Source organism: Panicum hallii, chromosome 6, assembly GCF_002211085.1.
Source record: "Panicum hallii strain FIL2 chromosome 6, PHallii_v3.1, whole genome shotgun sequence".
In the NCBI taxonomy this organism is placed as follows: domain Eukaryota; kingdom Viridiplantae; phylum Streptophyta; class Magnoliopsida; order Poales; family Poaceae; genus Panicum; species Panicum hallii.
This window is the reverse complement of record NC_038047.1, coordinates 41,549,008-41,569,491: the sequence shown is the minus strand read 5'-3', so window position 1 is coordinate 41,569,491 and position 20,484 is coordinate 41,549,008. Positions and strand designations below refer to the sequence as shown.

At 44.4% G+C, this 20,484-nt stretch overlaps 1 protein-coding gene across 1 annotated transcript; it reads right to left on the bottom strand.

Annotated features, from left to right (window-relative positions):
- Window positions 1-334: 334 nt before the first annotated feature.
- Window positions 335-14,759, bottom strand: LOC112896771 (protein ALWAYS EARLY 2-like). Its single transcript, XM_025964903.1, has 22 exons — window positions 14,555-14,759; window positions 14,255-14,447; window positions 12,190-12,313; window positions 11,801-11,899; window positions 11,653-11,715; window positions 11,382-11,459; window positions 10,529-10,718; window positions 8,747-9,012; window positions 8,277-8,649; window positions 7,674-7,757; window positions 6,526-6,812; window positions 5,508-5,555; window positions 4,473-4,509; window positions 4,192-4,367; window positions 3,922-4,100; window positions 3,573-3,855; window positions 3,080-3,307; window positions 2,828-2,992; window positions 1,944-2,084; window positions 1,643-1,861; window positions 783-1,058; window positions 335-690 (listed from the first exon to the last, which is right to left on the bottom strand). The coding sequence occupies exons 3-22, from the start codon at window positions 12,292-12,294 to the stop codon at window positions 517-519; spliced, it is 3,471 nt and encodes a 1,156-aa protein (XP_025820688.1). The 5' UTR covers window positions 12,295-12,313; window positions 14,255-14,447; window positions 14,555-14,759; the 3' UTR covers window positions 335-516.
- Window positions 14,760-20,484: the final 5,725 nt, after the last annotated feature.

The window sequence follows — 20,484 nt, the reverse complement described above, 5'->3', positions numbered from 1 at the left end:
GTCATGCCTCCTATACTGGCGAAATAAGTAAACCTCAACTTTACTAGTATCAAATCGTGAATTTTCTCTAACCCTTATGGGTATGGGTATTATAAATTCAAATGGAGATGGGTACTTTCGGGTATTGGCATGTGCAAAACTTGTATAGTTTCAGCAAAGACTCATTGTGATAAATCGACGAACGGTAAAAAGAAAAAGTAATGAATTTGAACTGAATTATTCGGAACCAGAAGCTCCTCATATGCTTCAGGTTTGCACCTGATCAACCCCCGTCCCCATGAAATAATTACCTCTAAATCCCAAGAAAAAACTACCAGACAGAAAACTTGGGGCAACCACATGAGCATGCAAGTGTGCGCACATATTTTTCAGCAGTTTAATCTATAATGTACACATAAAATACATCCTGTACGACAGCAAAAAGAAAAAGAAAAATGAATAATACACGCCACATACAGTTGTCTGGGTGTTCGCTTCCCAAATACATTAGCTAGGATGCTCGCAGCAGGAGTGGAGCTAGCCACTTGGAGTGGGTATCAACGCCAGCATCTGGTTCTTGATGATGCCCATACACATCTCGATCTCCCTGAAGATCGGGATGTTCTGGGAGCTGCATGGCTGCAAGCCAGAAAGCGCTGAATCGAGGATGTGCGCGACTTCAGCAGGGTGATACTGCTTCTCCGTGCAGTTCTGGCGAATGGTACCGATGGCAGTGTTAGATACTAGGCAAAAGTGTGTTGGAATGTTAATTCTGAACAACATACCGAGCTTGGATGATTTACCTTTATCATAAGCATCATAGCCACACAGGATGAAATCAGCTCGGTAGGAAATTGGCCATCAGAATCACACCCGTTTGGCAATCTTGAATTGCTATTTGTTGCAGGAGCAGGTGTGCCGTTATCTTGATACGATGCATTTGACTGACCTGAATCAGGAGGTATCCGTCTTATGCCAAGTATGCTTGAACCAGAGCCAGTACCACGGCTATTCAAGTTATCCAGTGCTTCACCTATTTTGGCAAAAGCATTCTCTCCTTCACTAACTTTGCACATCGCCTGGTAAAGAGTAAAGGGGGAAAAAAACAGCAATGACTTCAATGGGACGAAATAAATTTAAAACATGAAAGGGAAAAAAGACTTACATCTATGTAACACCAAAAAAGGAGAATAAAATAGGCAATGCTCTAATCCACACAATAGAAATAACTAACAAGAGTACAATATACGCAAGCTGCCCCAACAAGCTGACAGCAGTGCATTTCAAAAGCAAATGTCCACCTGAAAACAGGTTCATGACCCATTTAAAGATTCCAAACAGAGATGATCGGTAATCGGCATAGAAAACCAGGTCTCAGGTTAAATCATGAACTCAACATCTAGAAGTTAGGCAGGCAGTTTCATATTTCTTTAAGTAGCCACTACAGAGTAGCGAGTTGTGAGAACCGAGTAATACAGCACCAGTCTATTGATTTCTTGTCAATGTAAATCTTAAAATTTATCATCCCCTTCAGAAATGTGGAAATCAGAGCTGATAATTCAAGCTAAGTAAAGCGATAAGCAGATCAGAACCATGAGGAATCGTAGGTGCAGATAGAATGACATGATACAGAAAAGAATACAAACAATTCTGGCAAACAGACCTGGATAGCAACATTGACCATCATTTTTGCTCTGCATTTTGAAGTCTCAATAACTTCAATTACTTGGGAACCAGATTCTGGATTAATATAACCGAAAAGGTTATACGGATCTGGTGCTCCAGCAAAGGCCATGCCATTTTCCATGGATTTAGGATATGACTGTACTGGATTCCCATGATATGTGTTACGTTGGCGAAGTGAAAGCAAGGCTGCAGCTACCTGAGTATAAAATATGTTGTCATTCACCTAAGTACATGAAACTGAAGTTATTAAAGTGATAGCTTGAACTTGGGAATGTTACTTGATCATTGGAATCTCTAAGCTGCACAAGCACCATAGCGTATTGCTTCCTGAAATGCTCCAAGTCTCTGATAATTTCCCCGTCCTTTTGCTTTCCAGACACTTCTTCATTCATGTGCCTCAATTCTACTAGTAAAGCTTCCTACAACAGATTTGTAGTTCACCATAACCCACTTGAATGATGTAAATTTCAAAAGCATGTATATTCAAAAAATAATAATAGATGTCAGCCACTACAAACTGCAGAACCGATGTCATGCTTCAAACGATTACAGTGCTCTGTAGCCACAACATAATCTGGGAACTAAAAGGAACTAATCTCTCATACCGGACGAGCAGACTATCCCCATTTTATACTCTACGGCTGGCAGCGCATTTTAAGTATCAGACAGCTGATGGATTATCAAGACAACACAATAACCCAGCCTGAATAGATAAGATTAAGGCAACACTACTGGAAAATAATATATACTAATAGGTGAACCGTCAATATCAGCTGACAGATTGTTGAAAGTGCAGTACTGTAAAAGTTATGGTCAACTCAGTGTCAACTGCAGTATAAACCTAAGTGTATGGATTTGTGTACACCGAATTCTTGGTTGCAATGCAACACAGCTGTAACTTATTCAGTGTTTCAAAGGCGTCGCCTAGATGTCCAGCGGACCCAGCTCGCCTTGGGCAACAGTTACGCCTTGTCGCCTAGGCACCGGCTGCTGGCGCCGCCTAGGCGTCCAGGCGTACCCAGCTCACCTTGGGTCACCTTTAAAACACTGAACTTATTAGAAAACAAAGATGTTGGAGATTCCAATTTGAGCTATGCGATTTGTGTCCATTTGCAAACATTAGAGAGAGACAAAAATAAGGCACAAGCCTTGTTGCACTTGCCTTTTTATCAAGAGCACGTGATAGTTCAGCAAGGGCTCTTATATCAGCTTCTCTTTCCTGTATCTGTGAGAGAGTGGATGGCTGATTGTACATTGCCTGTTGTGTAGCAGCTGTAACCTCATTAACTGTCGCTTTGGCCTGTGCAATGGAATCAATTGAGTCACCCTATTGCGTAAATTCCAAAAGGAGTACAGTTAGCTTATTCCACATTGGCTATACAAAAGTAAGTAGCTTCCATGTCAAACATTCTACCTTTGCATGCTTCATTAAAGTACTTATCGGATGACTAGAAGGGATATGGAAGGTTGCATCAGCACTATTCAAATTTGATGTGAATCTTGTTAAACCTCCGGTACCCAACTCTTTAATCTGATCCTCATTTGCTTCCGATAAGCGGCTATAATATTCGTTGACAATATTCTGCTGTCTGAGAGACTCAGGGAAATTTTCCAGGGGATGCAGGGGCATGCAATCAATATCCTGCAAAAACAATTTCCTCTCAATAGACCATATTTAACAAGCAATCAGTGTCAAGAAGACTAAGGTATCTAGTCATATCGGTCTCCAGCGGAAATAAGACATAACAATCTTCTATACTTAACTGTTCTACTAAATTATTGCAAGTCACGGTAATTTCTGGAGTATAAGTAATCACAAAGATCAGCTGAAAGCATTTAAGTCCAAAGACACTAAATGGAACTAAAACTAAATGATCACAAACATAGGTGAGATAGTAATTGATTACCATCACAAACTCAACACCCAGTTCAGGTCGATCAAACTGCACCCGGCAATGATTATGATCAACAGTCAGAACATTCCCATCATGAAGTTCCCGTGTTCTAGGATGGCAGGCTATAACACGCTGCCCAACTGCTAGAGGTCGTGCAAGATCCGTTGGTAGACCTTCTCTAACACCAGATCGAAGTTCAGCATAGTGCTGTCTGACTGAATCACGATACTGGGAAAGCTTCTCTCTCTCCTCACGCAAAAACTGTTTTGACAACCGACGGGGCTTTCCAAGAGAACTGCAAAACATTAAATTTAGGGGACAAATACAACTAAAGTTAACAAAAATATTGAAGACTACAAACCTCCGTATGACACCCCACTCAACACGAGTCAGTCTTGGAACATGACCCAGCTTGACATGATTCAAATACTCGACAAATTCACTCTTTGCAAACCATGGATAATCAATTGCACTATAGAACCACTCAAACATGCACCATCTACGGAGCAAACGTGATGACAAGCAGTGAGAGAGTTTGTCCTGCAACAGGTTAGAGTAAATAAGACTCTTCAACCATGCCAAGTAATGAAACACATCAATCAGCACATGTAACAAGATAAAAAAGCAATACCTTGACATCAATAATATTACTCAATGAATAAGACAATTTCTCACTTCCGGAATCACCAGCACCCTCAGTAGGTTTACATTCTTGACTTAGCGATTTTTGAATGCCTAATTTACGACGGCTTTTAACCTTTGAGGTCAAGTCAGCTTGCGGAGTCATTTCACCTTGTGTAGTTGTCTCTGTGATATCCATGAACACTTTTCCAAAATCAGTATGTGCTAGAGAACATCCAGGTGCTTTGAACTTATTTTATTTTAGAATTGGACTAATATGAGTATGCCTACCTTTATTAGAAGATGTCTTCCCTTCTTCAGCAGAAACCTATAATATACAGATATACCAGAACAAGAATTATGTTGTACCCAGCAAGCATAACAAGATTTGTAGGGGTAAAATTTGACTGTGCATTGGTGGGTGAAAATTTGACACAATAAATAGCTAGAGAGCTATTCAGTGAAGGCTTGGTATAATTGTGTATATTGCAATCAAGGCATATGATGCATGCCATTTTGATATTATTGTTACAGAATTTAAAATTCAATTTCATAGCATGTATTATGATTGTCACAGTTGGAGTCACAAGCTGTGATCCAAACAACAAACTACCAATAAATTTGAAAGCTAAATCCCAAAAGTACAGACATGGCTGAAATGCTGATGTTGGTAAAAATAAATTTCCATCTAGATATATCATTTGCGTGTGAAGGATTTACAACATAACAAAATTCAACAGAAAAAAGGAATGTATTCTACTTTTATAGGAATATGACAATTATTACGAACAGCTGCACAGTAAGAAACTATGAACAAAACTCTGAAAAGCTTACAGATAGCAGCCAGTCTACAAATCAAATCACAGTTGTGACCTAGCCTACACACTTACATTTTAACTTCTTCACTATATCCAACAACAAAAAGGCCTTTACCACTTTAGAGAAGATTCTGTATAGCCAAACCCAAGCTCTAAAAACCAGTCAAACTAAACAGGATAAGGATGCCTACATCACTAATTTACATCCATTGTATGCAAAAATAAACTCGTATCCAGGTTTAGACTTTAGTTGAGTACGCGTCCCAGAACGTTATGGGCTATTTGGTTTAATGGAAGAAGTTGGTCTATCACAAACCAACCTGTCTCTAATAAGAACAAAGCTAGTAGGGGAAAAAAGCACACGGCCATCCCATGAAGAATTGAGTGATCCTATGATGGACATGTCAATCTAGTATGGGGTGGTTTGAACTTCAAACAAATAACCCTTTAATCTATTGCATAAGTCTAGAATGCAAAAAAGAAAGAGAGAAAGAGTTGGGCTAGATACCTCAGTCTTCTCCACATCTTTTAGTATATTTTTTTCATCTTTTGAAACCTGTATATAAATAAAGCATACAGGTTTATTGCACACCATAAATGGGTTAAAGCAAGGAACTAAATAATGGTTGTAGAATACATAATAACAGTAGTGAGGTCAAGAAACTACATATATAACATAGTGGTGCTATCACAGTAAGAGCCGATATTGCAGTCCTACCAATATTGCAGGCTGTGTTGGCAAATTTTATGTAACATATGTTAAAGCCCATCTCTACTATTACTAAAGCAAGCAATGGTTCCTTGGTCTGTCAATCGGAATTCTAATCAGCACCGGGTCCGACAATCGGAGTACTAATCGGAACCTAGGTAATCACCACACGTTGTTTCAGTTCTAGTCGGAGTCCTAATCAGAGTTTGTCTTATAGCTGCACTTTGTCTGATCGAGTTCCACCTAGGAACGTGTTCCTCGCGCGCCAGCTCCATATAAGCTGACACAGCCACCCGAGGTCCTGCCAACCAAGCCTCGCGTACGTACATACAGAACCGGTCGGAATGTGCTTCAAAACTAGCATGCGAGCAGTGGATGGCAACCGGTGCTTAGTGATGCACGAGAATTTTGAGGGGTATCTCATACTTGCGAGGGGGTGATCGCACCTCGTACGATAATGTATATATTGTTTGTTCGGCCGTCACAACGCACGTACATATTTGCTAGTAATACTATAGGACCATATAGCCCATGAGGTTATCTATATACATATATTATGCTCACAAATCGATGCACAATATCTATTCGCATTAGTATGACATAAGAAACAAATAATACTAAAACATAAATTGTGAGTAATTTTAGAATTAGCATATGAGACTACAGCAACCAATGGCAGCATGTACACTACAACAAATCCACAACAAAATCAATCCGCAGTTTATAAACTTGACTACACAATTAATAACCTTCAATTATAGAGCAAACAATACTATTTCTTGAAGAAATGCTTAACAAATAATAATTTAGAAAGTACCTTTCCCGTGGAAGATTTCCTCTTCTTTTTTTCTGTTTTAACGCCACATGTACAACCTTGCTGCTTTACTTCAGAAGTGGTGCTCCCATCATGATGAGGATCTTTAGAATGTTTGGCTTTTTTCCTAGTAACCATATCAGTGCTTGCAATTTCTGACTGCCTTTTGAGTTTTTTTGCTATACTTTTGGAGTTATCTTTCTGCTCATACACCGATACGGCGGCAGGCATACTAGGCTTTCCATCAGAATCATTGTCTTTGTTTTCATCCTTAATCTGTGCTGACGATTCTGGAAGATCATTAGGTGAACTATTAATGATACTATCATTAACAGAAGCAATGTGCTAAAAAGCGCTATGTGAGCAATGGTCTATCACTATGCATGGAGTTATGGGGTTGTGGTATAAAAAGTTGTATAGGTTTTATGCCATCGATTGTGGCGTTGGCTGGAGGACATCACAGAGTTGATACTTTTTAAGTGACCGTACAAAATTTCAGAAATTTCCAGAACGTATGTCCATTAAACTATCAGTTTGCAACGATTTGGAGGCATGGGGAAGGCAGCAGCTATTCCAATTCATATTTGCCTATAGATACTTGCCCCTCTATGGCTCTATATATCTGAGCACACCATGTGAGTGCTGGTTAATCTCACATCCAAATAGGGCATGTCTCAAATAGTAAAGATGACTTTCTCAATAACAGCATTTTAGGAGGGGAACCCTCACTTAACTATTTTGCCAGCTCTGTTTTCCAGGAAATGACCCTGATTTATTTAGTGTCACTTGTAGAATTATTAACTTTGCAATGTCCTCCTGTGGTCAGTAATTAGAAAACAAAACCCTGCATTACTGCATTGCTGGTGAAATACAGCACTGTCAAGTCACGTAGCTTAATACCTCTGAACATGTCTATAAACTGTCCAAACCTTTATGCAAATCAGAGTGAGAAGAGTGGCAGATAAAGTTGCACGCACAAAATAAACAACTGCACCTGCTAAGATGCAACAATTGCATTGTTCTGCCATCTTGCCACATAGTACAAGAAAAAACAAAATGGTAATGGAATAAAGGAGTAAAATTGGTTGCATCTGAACTAGTATTTAAAACATTAACACAAAAAATTAGTTATAGTATAAGATAAGACTAACCAGATTCAACAACTGAAGATGGCTGTAGGATGTTCACAGATAAATCAGCTAAAGTATGTAACGCATCTAGAGCTGAACTTTCATCTGCAAAACAAGAGTGGATTTCAGTTTGCGCTGTATAGATGGACCAAAAGCAAGAACCCAATCAGGACACCCCACAGTAGGAATACTTTTTTAGTGTGATAAGTAACAACAGAGTATGGTTCTATCTATGTTTCCAAGGTTACAGAAATCATTAAATCTTATTTTATAGTGCAACAAACACATAAGACACGACCAATATTTTGAAATAGAAATTGGGTGGTGAAAAAGATGATTCAGAACATGGTTATTTCACATGTTTGATCAACTTGCTGAAACTTTCTTCTCACACTAGAAGGAAATTGTCATATCATAATACAAGGCATGTTTGCTTTAATACTTTCTATTTTAATTTCAAAGATCGAGAAAATATTGTGCAGTACAATTACAGAAAATAAAATAAACACATTTATCCATTGCCCAAATTTCAATTCATACATGACGAAAGAGAATGCTATTGTCATTCGTAGTTCAGTACTGCTCTATAGGAAACAAAAGGTAACTGCTAGAATACAGACATACCATCAAAAAATAGCTGACGGCTTCTTTTATTTGATGTGCTAGATGGCCATGCAGTTTTTCTTCCCAATGTCTCCAGCTCTGGTTCCTCTTTCGCCTTTCTTCCACTATGCCCTTCTTCAGTACCACTGCAAGCCTCTCTGTCATACTCATACTGATCACCTGTTTTGCGTGCAGCTTTTTTCCTCCTCTTTTGAGACCTCTTTACTTTCTTTTGAGGCTTGCCAGATGGAGATCCTTTGTTAGTCATCAAATAGGATGCACCTTTAGTATAGTCACCAGTCTCAGCTTCCCTACTTCCTAAGCTAGCTTCAGGGTAATCAGCATCCAACTGAAATCCATGCAACTTTGAGCTACCCATCTCTGAATCAGCATTCTGCAAGTGCCATACAGGTATCTTGATCATGCAATTACTTTACTAATGAGTGACTAACATAAATGGGAGAAGGTATAATAAAATTCTAGTTTCTTACTTTTCTGTCATTACTTTTAATGGGAGACAGGAACATATGATCGCCAGATCTCCCAGGTGTTTGAGAAACCTGAGGTGAGCCTCCTCTTTGATATACCTCTGCCAAAGCAAGCGCAGCTACATGAGCTCCTTCATCATCACCATTGTTAGAATCTGGTTTTGCTTGTCTATTTGGTGCACCCCTCTCATCTCGATGGTACATGCTGGCAACAGGTACTCTTGGAGTCCTTTTTCCAACGGCACGTGGCCTGTTCCCTACAAACAGGTCTACAAAGATTTCAAGACGTCAGTCCAATCATCAGTGTTTGAGGAAAGCAAAACAGCAACATCTTCGTTTTTATGTTATGACAGCGTTGGGTGCTAATATTTGATAGAAAGCAAGTACTTAACTTCAGTTAAGTCGCAAGGTCATGTTCACAAGCACTTATAAGTTGTTGATATTGAAGGAAGATAATGCAACCACATAAATCAGGTGCAAATATGAAAACTTCTACAGAAAAAAAGGGCAAAATAATGCCCTGTTTGGATTCACCCAGATTATTGAATACAGCCTTTTACAATCTAGCTTGTTCCAAAGTCCAAACACTCTATTGTGGTCCAGCTTTTACAATCCACCAACCCCAGATTGTTGAATCCCACAAGCTGCCTCAACCTAGCTTTCTACCAGTTTGTGTGCTCCAACCACCCCACAATCCACGAATACAAACAACCTCCCAGCTTTTACAATCCAGCTTTCAACAGTCCACAATCTAAAGCTAGCTTCCACAATCTAGAGTGGATCCAAAAAGGGCCTAAGTGTTCTGGGTTGTCTACTTATGGTCCAGGAACAATATGAAATTGTGAAAAAATTAGCTTTGCTGAAACAGACACAAATCTCATGTGCAAAAAGAAGGTCCAGAGGGACTTGCAAGGCTTAGGGTAGACTATATTGACGTCAAGACTGGACTGGTAAGGAATCAGATGTTACTGTTTGTGCTCTAGAAGAAGTTGCAGAATCAATTTAAGAATAATAACTTAACAGTAAAAGATAGATGATATATTCAAGGAGAAAATTAGACAATTAACTCAGATGCCTAGTAAAGTAGTAATAATAACAAATCACAAAGAGGTCTAGACTCAAGATTGCACTATCTGCGTAAGATATTCATATTATTGGCTTCTAGCACTTGCAGAATCATATCTAGTATCAAGACTGTATCCTGAGAGATCTTATATCAGAAATTCAGAATTAAGATCATCATAAGCTATTCATACTGTTGGCTTCTAGAACAGGATAGGCAGTGCCATAGATTCAGGGTACTACTAATTTCTTACTATTGTAAATCCAAACTTAAGACAGATGCATGTGCAGTCAAGATCTCAACTGGCTGATAAGTTCCTGCCTAAAAATTCTAGTGCCGAAATGACTGAAGTTAATAAACTAAAAACATAATTCATAACTGTGTCTGCATTCTAGTATCATATAGGATTGTATGATTGTATTCTTCAGAGCGAAAATAAATTGTCCACTCCAATTTTAGCAAATAAGTGACATCAAGGTCAATTATGAGTACAATGATAGTAGAGAAAAATGATTGATTTTCATTGCCTGCTAGAACTAGCTCCCTTAATCTTGTATTTGTGAAACCAAGACCAAACTATTCTACAGGATTATGTATGCCTCAGATTCCCACATAGCAAGGTAATATAATATATCAGATCATGTAGATTTGCTAAATGTACAAACCATTACCGGTGTCTTGATAAAAAGACCAGGCATGCACATAGGAATATCTCCAATTACCTCCAGAACGTTTTTTCTTCAACAAAGAAAGGCATCCATAGCTCGATGATGCAGGCTGAGATTGCAATTGATCAGGATAACGTGTATCTGATGTCTTAGACACAGATTGAAACTTTGCACGACCACGCTTCTGTGGCTTCCTAGAAGTTTTTGGCGAATCATTGCTTTCATGATCACTGTTACTTCCATCCTACAATCCATAGCAGATGTCCTTGTGAGTAATTTCAGCAAATATAGTGAAAGAATATAGCATTATTCTCAAATGCACATCACGGCTGCTGAAGCTGCATATGCCACATAAGGAGTAGACCCGACAGCCAGGAAATTCAGTAAAACTGTTTTCATGGATGGAACAAATAGTTCTAGATCTTAGAATTTGTGATTGATGCCAAAGTTACTGATCTTGCATGTACCAAAAAGTAAAAGAACATGTTTTTGAGACTTTGAATATGATATACTTCCTTTGATAACAAATAAAGTTTATCTAGGTTTGTCTTATGTTACTGATGTTACTGATGTTTGTCAAACATTTTTTACTTTGACCATCAATATGTAAAAATTTATATAGATTGAGAACACAATGTTGATATTAATAGATTCGTCATGAAATACACTTTCATAACATATAACGCTTTTCATTTAAGATAACATACTTCTATAGATATTTTCGTGTCGATGTCCTACTGGACTTATATTTGTGACTGGAACAAGTACTTTTTAGTCCATGGTCACAAAGATGCAAACAGAATGTCTTGTTCAGGCACCAACTTTTATAAACATTCACAAGATTTTCTAGTGGAGAAAAGAATTACAGAAGCTGTAGGTATAGTAATCCACTTAAATATAGTCTCACCAGAATATTGTAGTGGTCAGTCATCATCGCAATTAACCCTGCTGCAGTTGCTGTTCCCTCCGGTAGAGACAAATAGGCCTGGATATGACGCACATGTTAATCTAGCGCAATGAAGTGTGTATATGAAAATAGTTGTGAAGTTAGCAGACAAACATGAATACAGTCAAATTAAGCATTGCTACTTTCGCAATCCACTGAACTGATCTAGGAAAATTTAGGTTATCAAATGGAAATACGAGTGGTTATATAATGTAAAAGGCCCAATTCTTACCTTATTCATGTTGTAAAGAGCCTCCACCATGTCAGATGTCCTATCACGGATAGCACCAGCAATCTGGAAAGTGAAATGAAAAATCAGTACATATCACATAGGTGTCTTTCCCTTGTCCCAATTCTGTCTAGATAAGCTCAAGACATACCTTTCTCCAATCTTTTCCATATTTTCTATAGGCACCATAGAAGCGCTCGAGCTCCTCTTTACTCCACTGAGACCCAAGCATGTCTGATAACTTTTTCTTCTGCAAATGAGTTCTTTTTTCTTTTACCAATGATTAACAATGAAGTGAAGGTACTGCTAACTACTCAAATGCATTCGCACTACCCAAAACCATGCTTGAAACCACACTTTCTCCTAGAAAACATAAGATACCTAGAAAAAATATACTTGATAGTCCATAGAGTACTACTATGTCATACACTCATACTGTCACATAATCCCATAGACGTCAATTATGTTCTTTGAAGATAAAGGAAAAGGAATAAAAAGTTGCATGTGAGAAGAAAAATATAGGTGTTCATGTATACTTACTCGCACTTTACTTTTAGGTACACTTGCTGTATCTTCAGTCTTCCAATCGTCATTGATTTTGGCATAGCGTTTATTCGCATTTCTCACTTTCCTTGCAGAAGCCATTGGAAATCACTCAAACTACCTAAAAACACAGTCCATTAGAGATTATTGCTAAGCTCTTCATTTACATTAGCAAAAGAGGCAAAGGAGAAATTCAAGAGAATAGTTGGATGACAAGACTATTTTGGTGCATGTATGATCACCAAAATCAAACATGCCTCGAGATTGGCACTAATTTCAAATATTGGAATCACCATGAAATATAATCATCCAAACGTCCATGCACAAATCAGGAGGCACTTTAAGATGGTACGTACACCTACATGAACAAATGTCTAAGCCTTTTCTAATCACATGTCTTTGAGACCTAAACCCTTGACATTTCTCAGCATTCATTGCATAACAGAAAATAATACTGTAACTTCATCATAGATACGATACAATAAAGTTAGCTGTCAAGAGCCCTATGAAGGTATGGTACAATCCCTTCCAACATCACAAGAACATTAATGAGCTGCACATGACAACTTCTCCTTCACTTTGCAACAGCTCATCCTAGAGCAGTGGTGGAAGCCATGGCGTCACCAAGGTTGGGTGCAGCGACATCACCCAATGAGGCAACAAGAGACATCCTAATAAATACTCTGGTGCAACCATGTCCATACAATGAAGAAATTTTCTGCTTTGATCTCAGCCTATCTGCTTCAAGTAAATTCCTTTTCTTTTGGCTAGGCCTTTTCCAGTTGGCATTTGGCAACTCAGAAAAGCAACCTTGATAAATATCATAGGAGTATTGCACTGTCCACTAAGATTGTTACAATAAGATCTAGAAGTATTACATTGCCAATGTTTTGCTTGTTACCGCTAACCATATATTTAAGCATTTTGCATGGTAAGTAGTATAATATACGGCGCTTGATATTATCAATCAGTAGATGGAAACGTATAAGTTGCATTCACAACAGGGGAAAAAATACATGCTTGGAAGGTTTTGGACATTGTTGAACAATGGGAATTAACGCATCCTTTATATGGTAATCACTCAAGGAATAAGCACCTTCCTTCCACAGGTAGCTTATAAAAATTTAGAATATGTGTGACATCACAATTACCAAAGCACTTCCATTTTTAATTTAGGAATTAGGATAGCTATTCTCAGAGAGTCAGAGTACAACTTAAAGGTGTGCCTGCTCGGGAATTTCATAGCCTCTGCATAAGGTTATGCCATGATGCTGAAAATTTGGTCCATTTCAGTCAGCCTCTGATCCATCAGTGATTCAGTGTCCTCAACTAACTTCATCTTCAGTGAGCTCTGAGTTCACTTTGAGCATGGAAAGGGGAAAAAAAGATACAAGAGGCATGGAGGGTATATCAATGCTACTAAATGCAAAATCAACAACTTTTAGTGCCCGTCAATTACTGGCACTAAACAGCACTAAACATTAAGATGCAATATCATTTTGAGAATATGTATCAAGTTGACCTAGACCAGGAAAGAGTACAATAGATCACAGAATAAGCAAGAGGTGCAGGGCTTTTCATCATTTCAGAAGAAACCTTGTGGCCCTTAAGTGATTACCATGATTTACACCATTTATAGAGGTACCTAGAGCTAGCCCCGGTATCTTCTTAGTGTGAGTACAATGAAAACGTTTCAACTTTCAAGGATGAATCTCTGTACCATCATATTTAGGTATAACAAAATCTAATGGCATTGATCGTCTTACTGTTTCAAAATCCAACAGAAACTGGCTTTTATACAGGAGTGAAATTTAGCAATACATTCTAACACAGCATGTCTTTTAGGCGTTTTGAAGGAAGCTTTGCAAGCAGAGACACAGCCAGATAGGTCAGACTGACATTATTTGAATTATAAAAACCTAAGCCCACGACCAAGTGCAGCCCCCGATCAACAACTACAGGAACCGCGAATTTGTGTAACCCCAGCAACATAAAGCCGGGGGCTTGATTGAACTGCCCGCTCGGGAATCGGGGGTGGAGCGAGGCAGCAGCTAGGGCTTACCAGGAGAGACCTTGGCCCTCAGCAGGCGATGAGAGAAGGGTTCACGGCCCCGGGGAGGCCCCCGGAGGTGACGGGAGCCGCGCGTTTCCGGCCGGCACTCAAATCGGGGTCGCCGTTGCCTCGCGTCAGCAGGTGCGAGTTCCAGCAGCGCGAGGCCACGGCGGATTGCAAGGCCCTCCAACGAGCGGCAGATCTGCGGGCCGGGGCAGGGGTAGTGAGATGGGGGGAACACTCGCACGGGGATGGGAACCGGGGCAGACGGGTGGGGGAAGGGGAGGTGCAGGAGGAGGGGGGACTAACCGACCGAGGCGCGGGCACCGGGGCACGGGCAGCCGCCACCGCAGCTGACGAAGGCTCCGCCGGAGAGGGAGGGGAGCCGCCTCGCCGGAATGGTGGGAGTGAGGAGGGTGCGGAATGGTGGAGGGAGGAGTCGTTTCGCGGGCACCCTTGTTGGCCGGGGAAAGAGAAAAGGGGGAATCGAAGGGAGCGAGGTGCGAGGCGAGCTACTGTTCGGTTTGCTCGCAGGCGACGAGGCGGATTTGAAGTTACGCAAAAAAAAAAGTTTTGAAGTTTTAAGTTTTAACCCATGATTTCTGTCCGGCTCCCTCGGTTTTTGTAAATTTCCGTCTTCCAGAATCGGAAAATATTTTTTATAGAAAGTGGGGAAATATTGACAAATGCTAATCTGACCGAGATCTCGGGCACCCGGATTTTCATTCGGCCATCGGCTTCCGGCTGACCTGACCGGAGAGGGCGACCGGCGGCGAGGCTCCCGGCCGGCAGCGGCCGAAGTTGGAGCAGGAAGCGGCGGCCGGTGGCGTTGGCTCACGCGGATGCAATGGTGGGCGTGGAGAGCGAGCTCGAACGGCGCAAGCAGAGGCGGCCTGACCCGCGCCGGCTAAGCAGCCTCCACGCCGCTCCTCCGTTCGGCTCCGCCGTGCCTCCCCCCGTGCGGCGTGCGCGCCCACCCGCTGGCCGCCGCTGCACCTCACGCGCGGTGGGAACGACGCATCGCGCACGCTCGCGTGGGCTGTGGGCCTTGGTGGGAGCGAGCGAGGGCCGAGGGGTGACTGGAAAGTCCGGCAAGGGCCTTCTTGGGGGTGTTGGGCTGCCTGGTGTTTGCCGTGATGGGCCTTGGTGTACCCGAGGCGGTGGGCCGAAAATCTGGACGGAAATAAAAAAATGAATGAAACCTCAAGCCTCAAGGATCAAGAACAGTATGACATTCTTCAACCACCCACAGTTGAAGGTCGAAATAAAACGAAGGGCAAGAGCAAGAGTTATAAGGAGACAACTAAGAGGGAAAGACATGAAAAAACAAATCTTTTTTGCTTTGCTGTGTTGGCATTCTTGACCTCTTCTCTTCTACTCCACATGCTTTTCTTTTTCTTTTTGCAAATAAGAATACTTAGTCCTACTGCCACCGACTCACAGTCGAGTCACAGTGTGAGTAGTTAATGGTCTGTTGTACTCATAATTGGACGAGATAATGATGGAAGTACGTTGCACAACAAATCAGTTTTAAGTAAGGTTACTGCTGTCTCTTCATGATGGGAAGAACTAACTGAGATACTCGTAACACACGCCATGAATCAATGACAGTCAGCTCGCAGCGAGCATGACGTGAGGAGGCTACCTCTATGTTTGGAAGAGCCAACTAATTAAAATATCTTTAGCAAGCGAAAATACAAGCCAACGTGTACCCGCTCAGCGGCCGTAGCGTTCATTTCGCGTAGATGGATGCCGCGCATCGAGATCCGTGCGCCGTTACCTCTCTCCTGGTATTCAACCGTATTTTGCTTTTCCCGCACCTCGTATTTCCCAGATGCGTGGGACCCGCAGGTTTTTTTTACCCGTTGCCGGGCCCTTATCCGTTCACATCCAGGCTCCGCCGCCACCGTAAACTCTCCGGCGTAACCCAGCTGCGCTGCCGGTCGCTGCTCGCCGCCGTGGCTCCGGCGCCCCCGTCAACCTCTCCGGCGTAATCCAGCTACCACTGCCGGTTGTGCGCTGCCGCAACCCACATTCGGGCAGCGGGCATGGTGGCCGCGCTCGGCGTCCCCGCGCACTCCCCGCCGCAATCCAACTACGCTTCCGGTCGTGCGCCGCTGGAATCTAGGGGCAGGTGCGCCGCCGGAAGGTATCTACTCATGCTCGGCTCCCCGTGCTTCTGGGTTGCTCCCCGACACCCGTGGTCTCCGATGGATCTTCTCGTTCCAGGGTACTTCTCTCCCATCTTCACAATTCTGCTCTTCTAATTCTTGTGTGCATTCCCGTTCCCCTTCTCGATCTTCTCATTCGCTTGGATCTGCTACCATCACGTATTGGATTTTAACTTTTCTAGTTCAGTTCACATATCGATGTCCAGGAATGTGCGGCGTAGCATCATTTTTTAATGTAGTTTCAGTTATTGAATTATTAACATATAAAAATCATTTGTTTGTCTTCTGAATCACGCGCATGTTGGAGAACCCGGCGAGTTCCCGTCGCCGGCGTTCACCCAAGATCGCTCGAGCTCACAGGCGCAACAAGAACAGAAGAAAAACAGAGAATTTTCGGGCTGCTAACTAGCAGCGTTTTCTGACCTTGATTGCATCATTATAAAGAAAATACAGACCCTAACCAACTCCTACAATTCCGGCATGCCGCAGCATTGAACGTGCCATCCCACGTCCGGCGAACAGGCCGTGCCATCCCTGAGGACGCGCTCTGCATGTTTCCATGCACCGAGCTCCTACACACACGCACAGCCGTTGGCAAATGGCTGACTTATTGATCACTAACACACGCACGCACGCATCAGGTTTACTGCTAACATTCTCCTCCTAAGCCTGATGCTGAAACTTGATGTTGATGACGCCGATTCGATCCCACAGTTCCTGGAACTTCACACGAGCAAGTGACTTCGTCAAGATGTCCGCGAGCTGATCACCGGTGGGAATCTGCTCTAGAACAATCTTCCCGTCCTCCACACTCTTCCTGATATAGTGATACTTAGTTTCAATATGTTTGCTCCTTTCATGGTGGACGGGGTTCTTTGCAAGGTCAATGGCAGATTTGTTGTCTACCTTGAGAATTGGTGCTCCAGGCTTGCCGCCTACCAGGTCCTTCAGCAACCGAGCCAGCCAAACTCCTTGACAGGCACCATAAGCAGCTGCTATATACTCAGCTTCACATGAAGACAAAGCCACCACCTTCTGCTTCCCAGAATTCCAGGTGATAGGGCTCCCTCCAAGACAGTACAGCATGCCACTAGTGCTCTTCTGATCATCAATGTCACCAGCATAATCACAATCAGCTGGTAATCTCCTTTCTTTCCCCTTCTGTAGAACACCCCATGATCAAAGGTTCCAGCAACATATCTGAGCAGATGTTTCACAGCAGCGCGATGATCCTCCTTTGGTTTCTCCAAAAATCTGCTCACGTAATTGACTGCAAAAGCAATGTCAGGTCGTGTGTTCATCAGATAGCGAAGCCCTCCCACAAGGCTTCTGTACTCCGTTGCGTCCACAGGAGGACTCACTGTTCTTGCTCAACTTCAACCTTGGCTCCATGGGGACTGCACAGACATTGCAGTCAGCTAGGCCACTCCGCTCTACAAGCTTAGCAGCATAGGCAGCCTGTCCAATTCTGATCCCCTCCTCCGTCTGCCGAACCTCAAGACCAAGATAGTATGACAGCAATCCAAGATCACTCATACTGAACATCTTCTTCATCTCCGCCTTGAATTTGTTGATTCCAGAGCGTCCAGTGATGATCAGATCATCCACATACACTCCAACAATGAGCCTTGCCTCTCCCAAGCCACGGAAGTACACACCATGCTCTGCCTCGCTCTTCTGGAAACCAAGTGCCAGCAGAGTGCTGTCAAGCTTGGCATTCCAGGCCCTGGGCGCCTGTCTTAAGCCGTAGAGTGCCTTCTTGAGCTTCAGTACCTTGTGCTCTGCACCCTCGATGACAAAACCTGCAGGCTGCGCCACATACACCTCCTCCTGCAGTTCTCCATTCAGGAAGGCGCTCTTCACATCCATGTGATGCACTTCCCATCCCTCATGTGCCGCCAATGCCAACAGCATCCGCACAGACTCCAGCCTTGCCACAGGTGCAAAAACTTCTTCAAAATCGATACTTGGTCGCTGGACGTAGCCCTTTGCCACCAGGCGCGCCTTATGTTTCACGATCGCACCGTGCTCGTCCCTCTTGACTTTGAATACCCACTTCAGGCCAATGGGCTTGTTGCCTGGCGGTGGGTCGACGAGACTCCAGGTCTTGTTCTGCTCGATCGACTGCATCTCCGCCGCTATGGCTCGCCTCCAGCACTCCTCCTTCTCCGCCTCCTTGAAAGACACTGGCTCCTCCGCCGACGCAAACAGCAGCTCCCTGCCGTCCAGCACACGGGGTGCCAGCCCCGGCGGAGACTCAGGCCCCAACACGTTGTCGAGCTTGCGGAACCGCACTGGGGCTTCGTCGTCGTGGTCGGCGTCCAGTGCGTCGTGGAGGTTGCTTGGTGGCGTCGCGAACTCGACAGGCTCGGGCGACGCGTGCGTCGCGATCGGTGTAGCCGTGGGCGACATCGTGGGCGCTGGCGGTGTCGTGGGCGCCCCTGCTGTCGATGGTGTCTTGACCGCGGGCGGGGAGTTCGCGGCTGCAGGACTCCCTCCTGCAGGCTCGGTGTAGACCGGGAACTCGACGGTGAACACCTCCGCGCCGCCATCCTGCTCTCCCCCAGCTTCCCTACCCCAGTCCCACTGGGCGTCCTCATCGAACACGACGTCGCGTGTCACGCTTACACGCCCGTTCACAGGGTTGTACACCCTGTAAGCCTTGGATCCCGCCTCATAGCCAACGAAGATCATCAGCGTGCTCCGGTCCTCGAGCTTCTTCAGATGGGGCTTCGTGTTCTTCACATGAGCAATACAACCGAAGGTGCGGAGGAAACTCACCGCGGGACGCTCGCCGTGCCAGGCCTCGTAGGGCGTCTTGCCATCGAGGCTGCGTGTCGGCGATCTGTTGAGGATGTACACCGCCGTGTTGACAGCCTCGCCCCAGAACGCGCCCGGGAGTGCCTTCGCCTTCATCATGCTTCTTGCCATGCCGACCACCGTCTGGTTTCGGCGCTTCACGACCCCATTCTGTTGCGGAGAGTAGGGGGCCGTGAGCTGCCGCTGGACTCCCTCCTCCGCGCAGTAGGCCCCGAATTCCACCGAGGTGAACTCCCCACCCCGGTCGGTGCGCAGCACCTTCAGCTTGCGGCCTGATTCCACCTCCGCCGCCGCCTTGTACCGCCGGATCGCTGTCGGCGCTTGATCCTTGCTTGCAAGAAGACAGAGCCACATGAACCGGCTCATGTCGTCTACCAGCAGCAAGAAGTAGCGGTTCCCGCTTGGTGTCGTTGGCGCGATGGGCCCGCAGATGTCACCGTGCACCAAATCGAGGACGCCTTCCGCTCTGCGCTGCGCCTGCCCCGGGAAAGAGCTCCTCCTCTGCTTCCCGGCCAAGCAGCTGTCGCACACTTGATCGACGTGATCAATGTGCGGCAGCCCGCGCACCATGTCGCCTTTCTCGAGCCTCTGAAGCGCCTGGATACTGATGTGGCCGAAACACTGGTGCCAGCGCCAAGCATCATCCACCCGCCGCGTTGCTAGGCACACTGGGCGGGCAATCTCGAGCCGGATGGTGTACAGGCGACTGGGGGAGCGCCGTACCCGAGCAAGAAGGCGCCTCTGCTCGTCGCGGATCCGCATCACCCCGTGCTTGATGTGGATGTCGTAGTCCTCCTCGTCCATCTGCCCCACGCTGATGAGGTTGGTGTCGAGACGCGGGATGAAGTAGACCCCGTTGAGCTGGCGGTGCTCCCCATTCTTGCAGGAGAACAGCACCGTCCCCTGCCCCTCGATCTTGACGACCGAGCCGTCCCCGAACCGCAACGTGCCGATGACACCGCTATCGAGCTCGGAGAAGACGGCACGCGAACCAGACATGTGGTTGGTCGCGCCCGTGTCGAGGTACCAGAGGGCGTCGTCGACGGATCCATCACCGTCGAGCTGCGCGAAGACCTTCGCCTCCACGAGCCGCACAGGGCCCCCAGCCTCCGGCTTCTTCGTCGCCGGCTGCGGCGCGTTGACCTGCGCTGCGGGAGAGGGGAATGAGATCTGGATCAAACTCATCCTCGCCATCAGTAGCGTTCCCTCTTCTTCCTCCGCCTGTGCCACATGGGTCGCCTGGTTCTT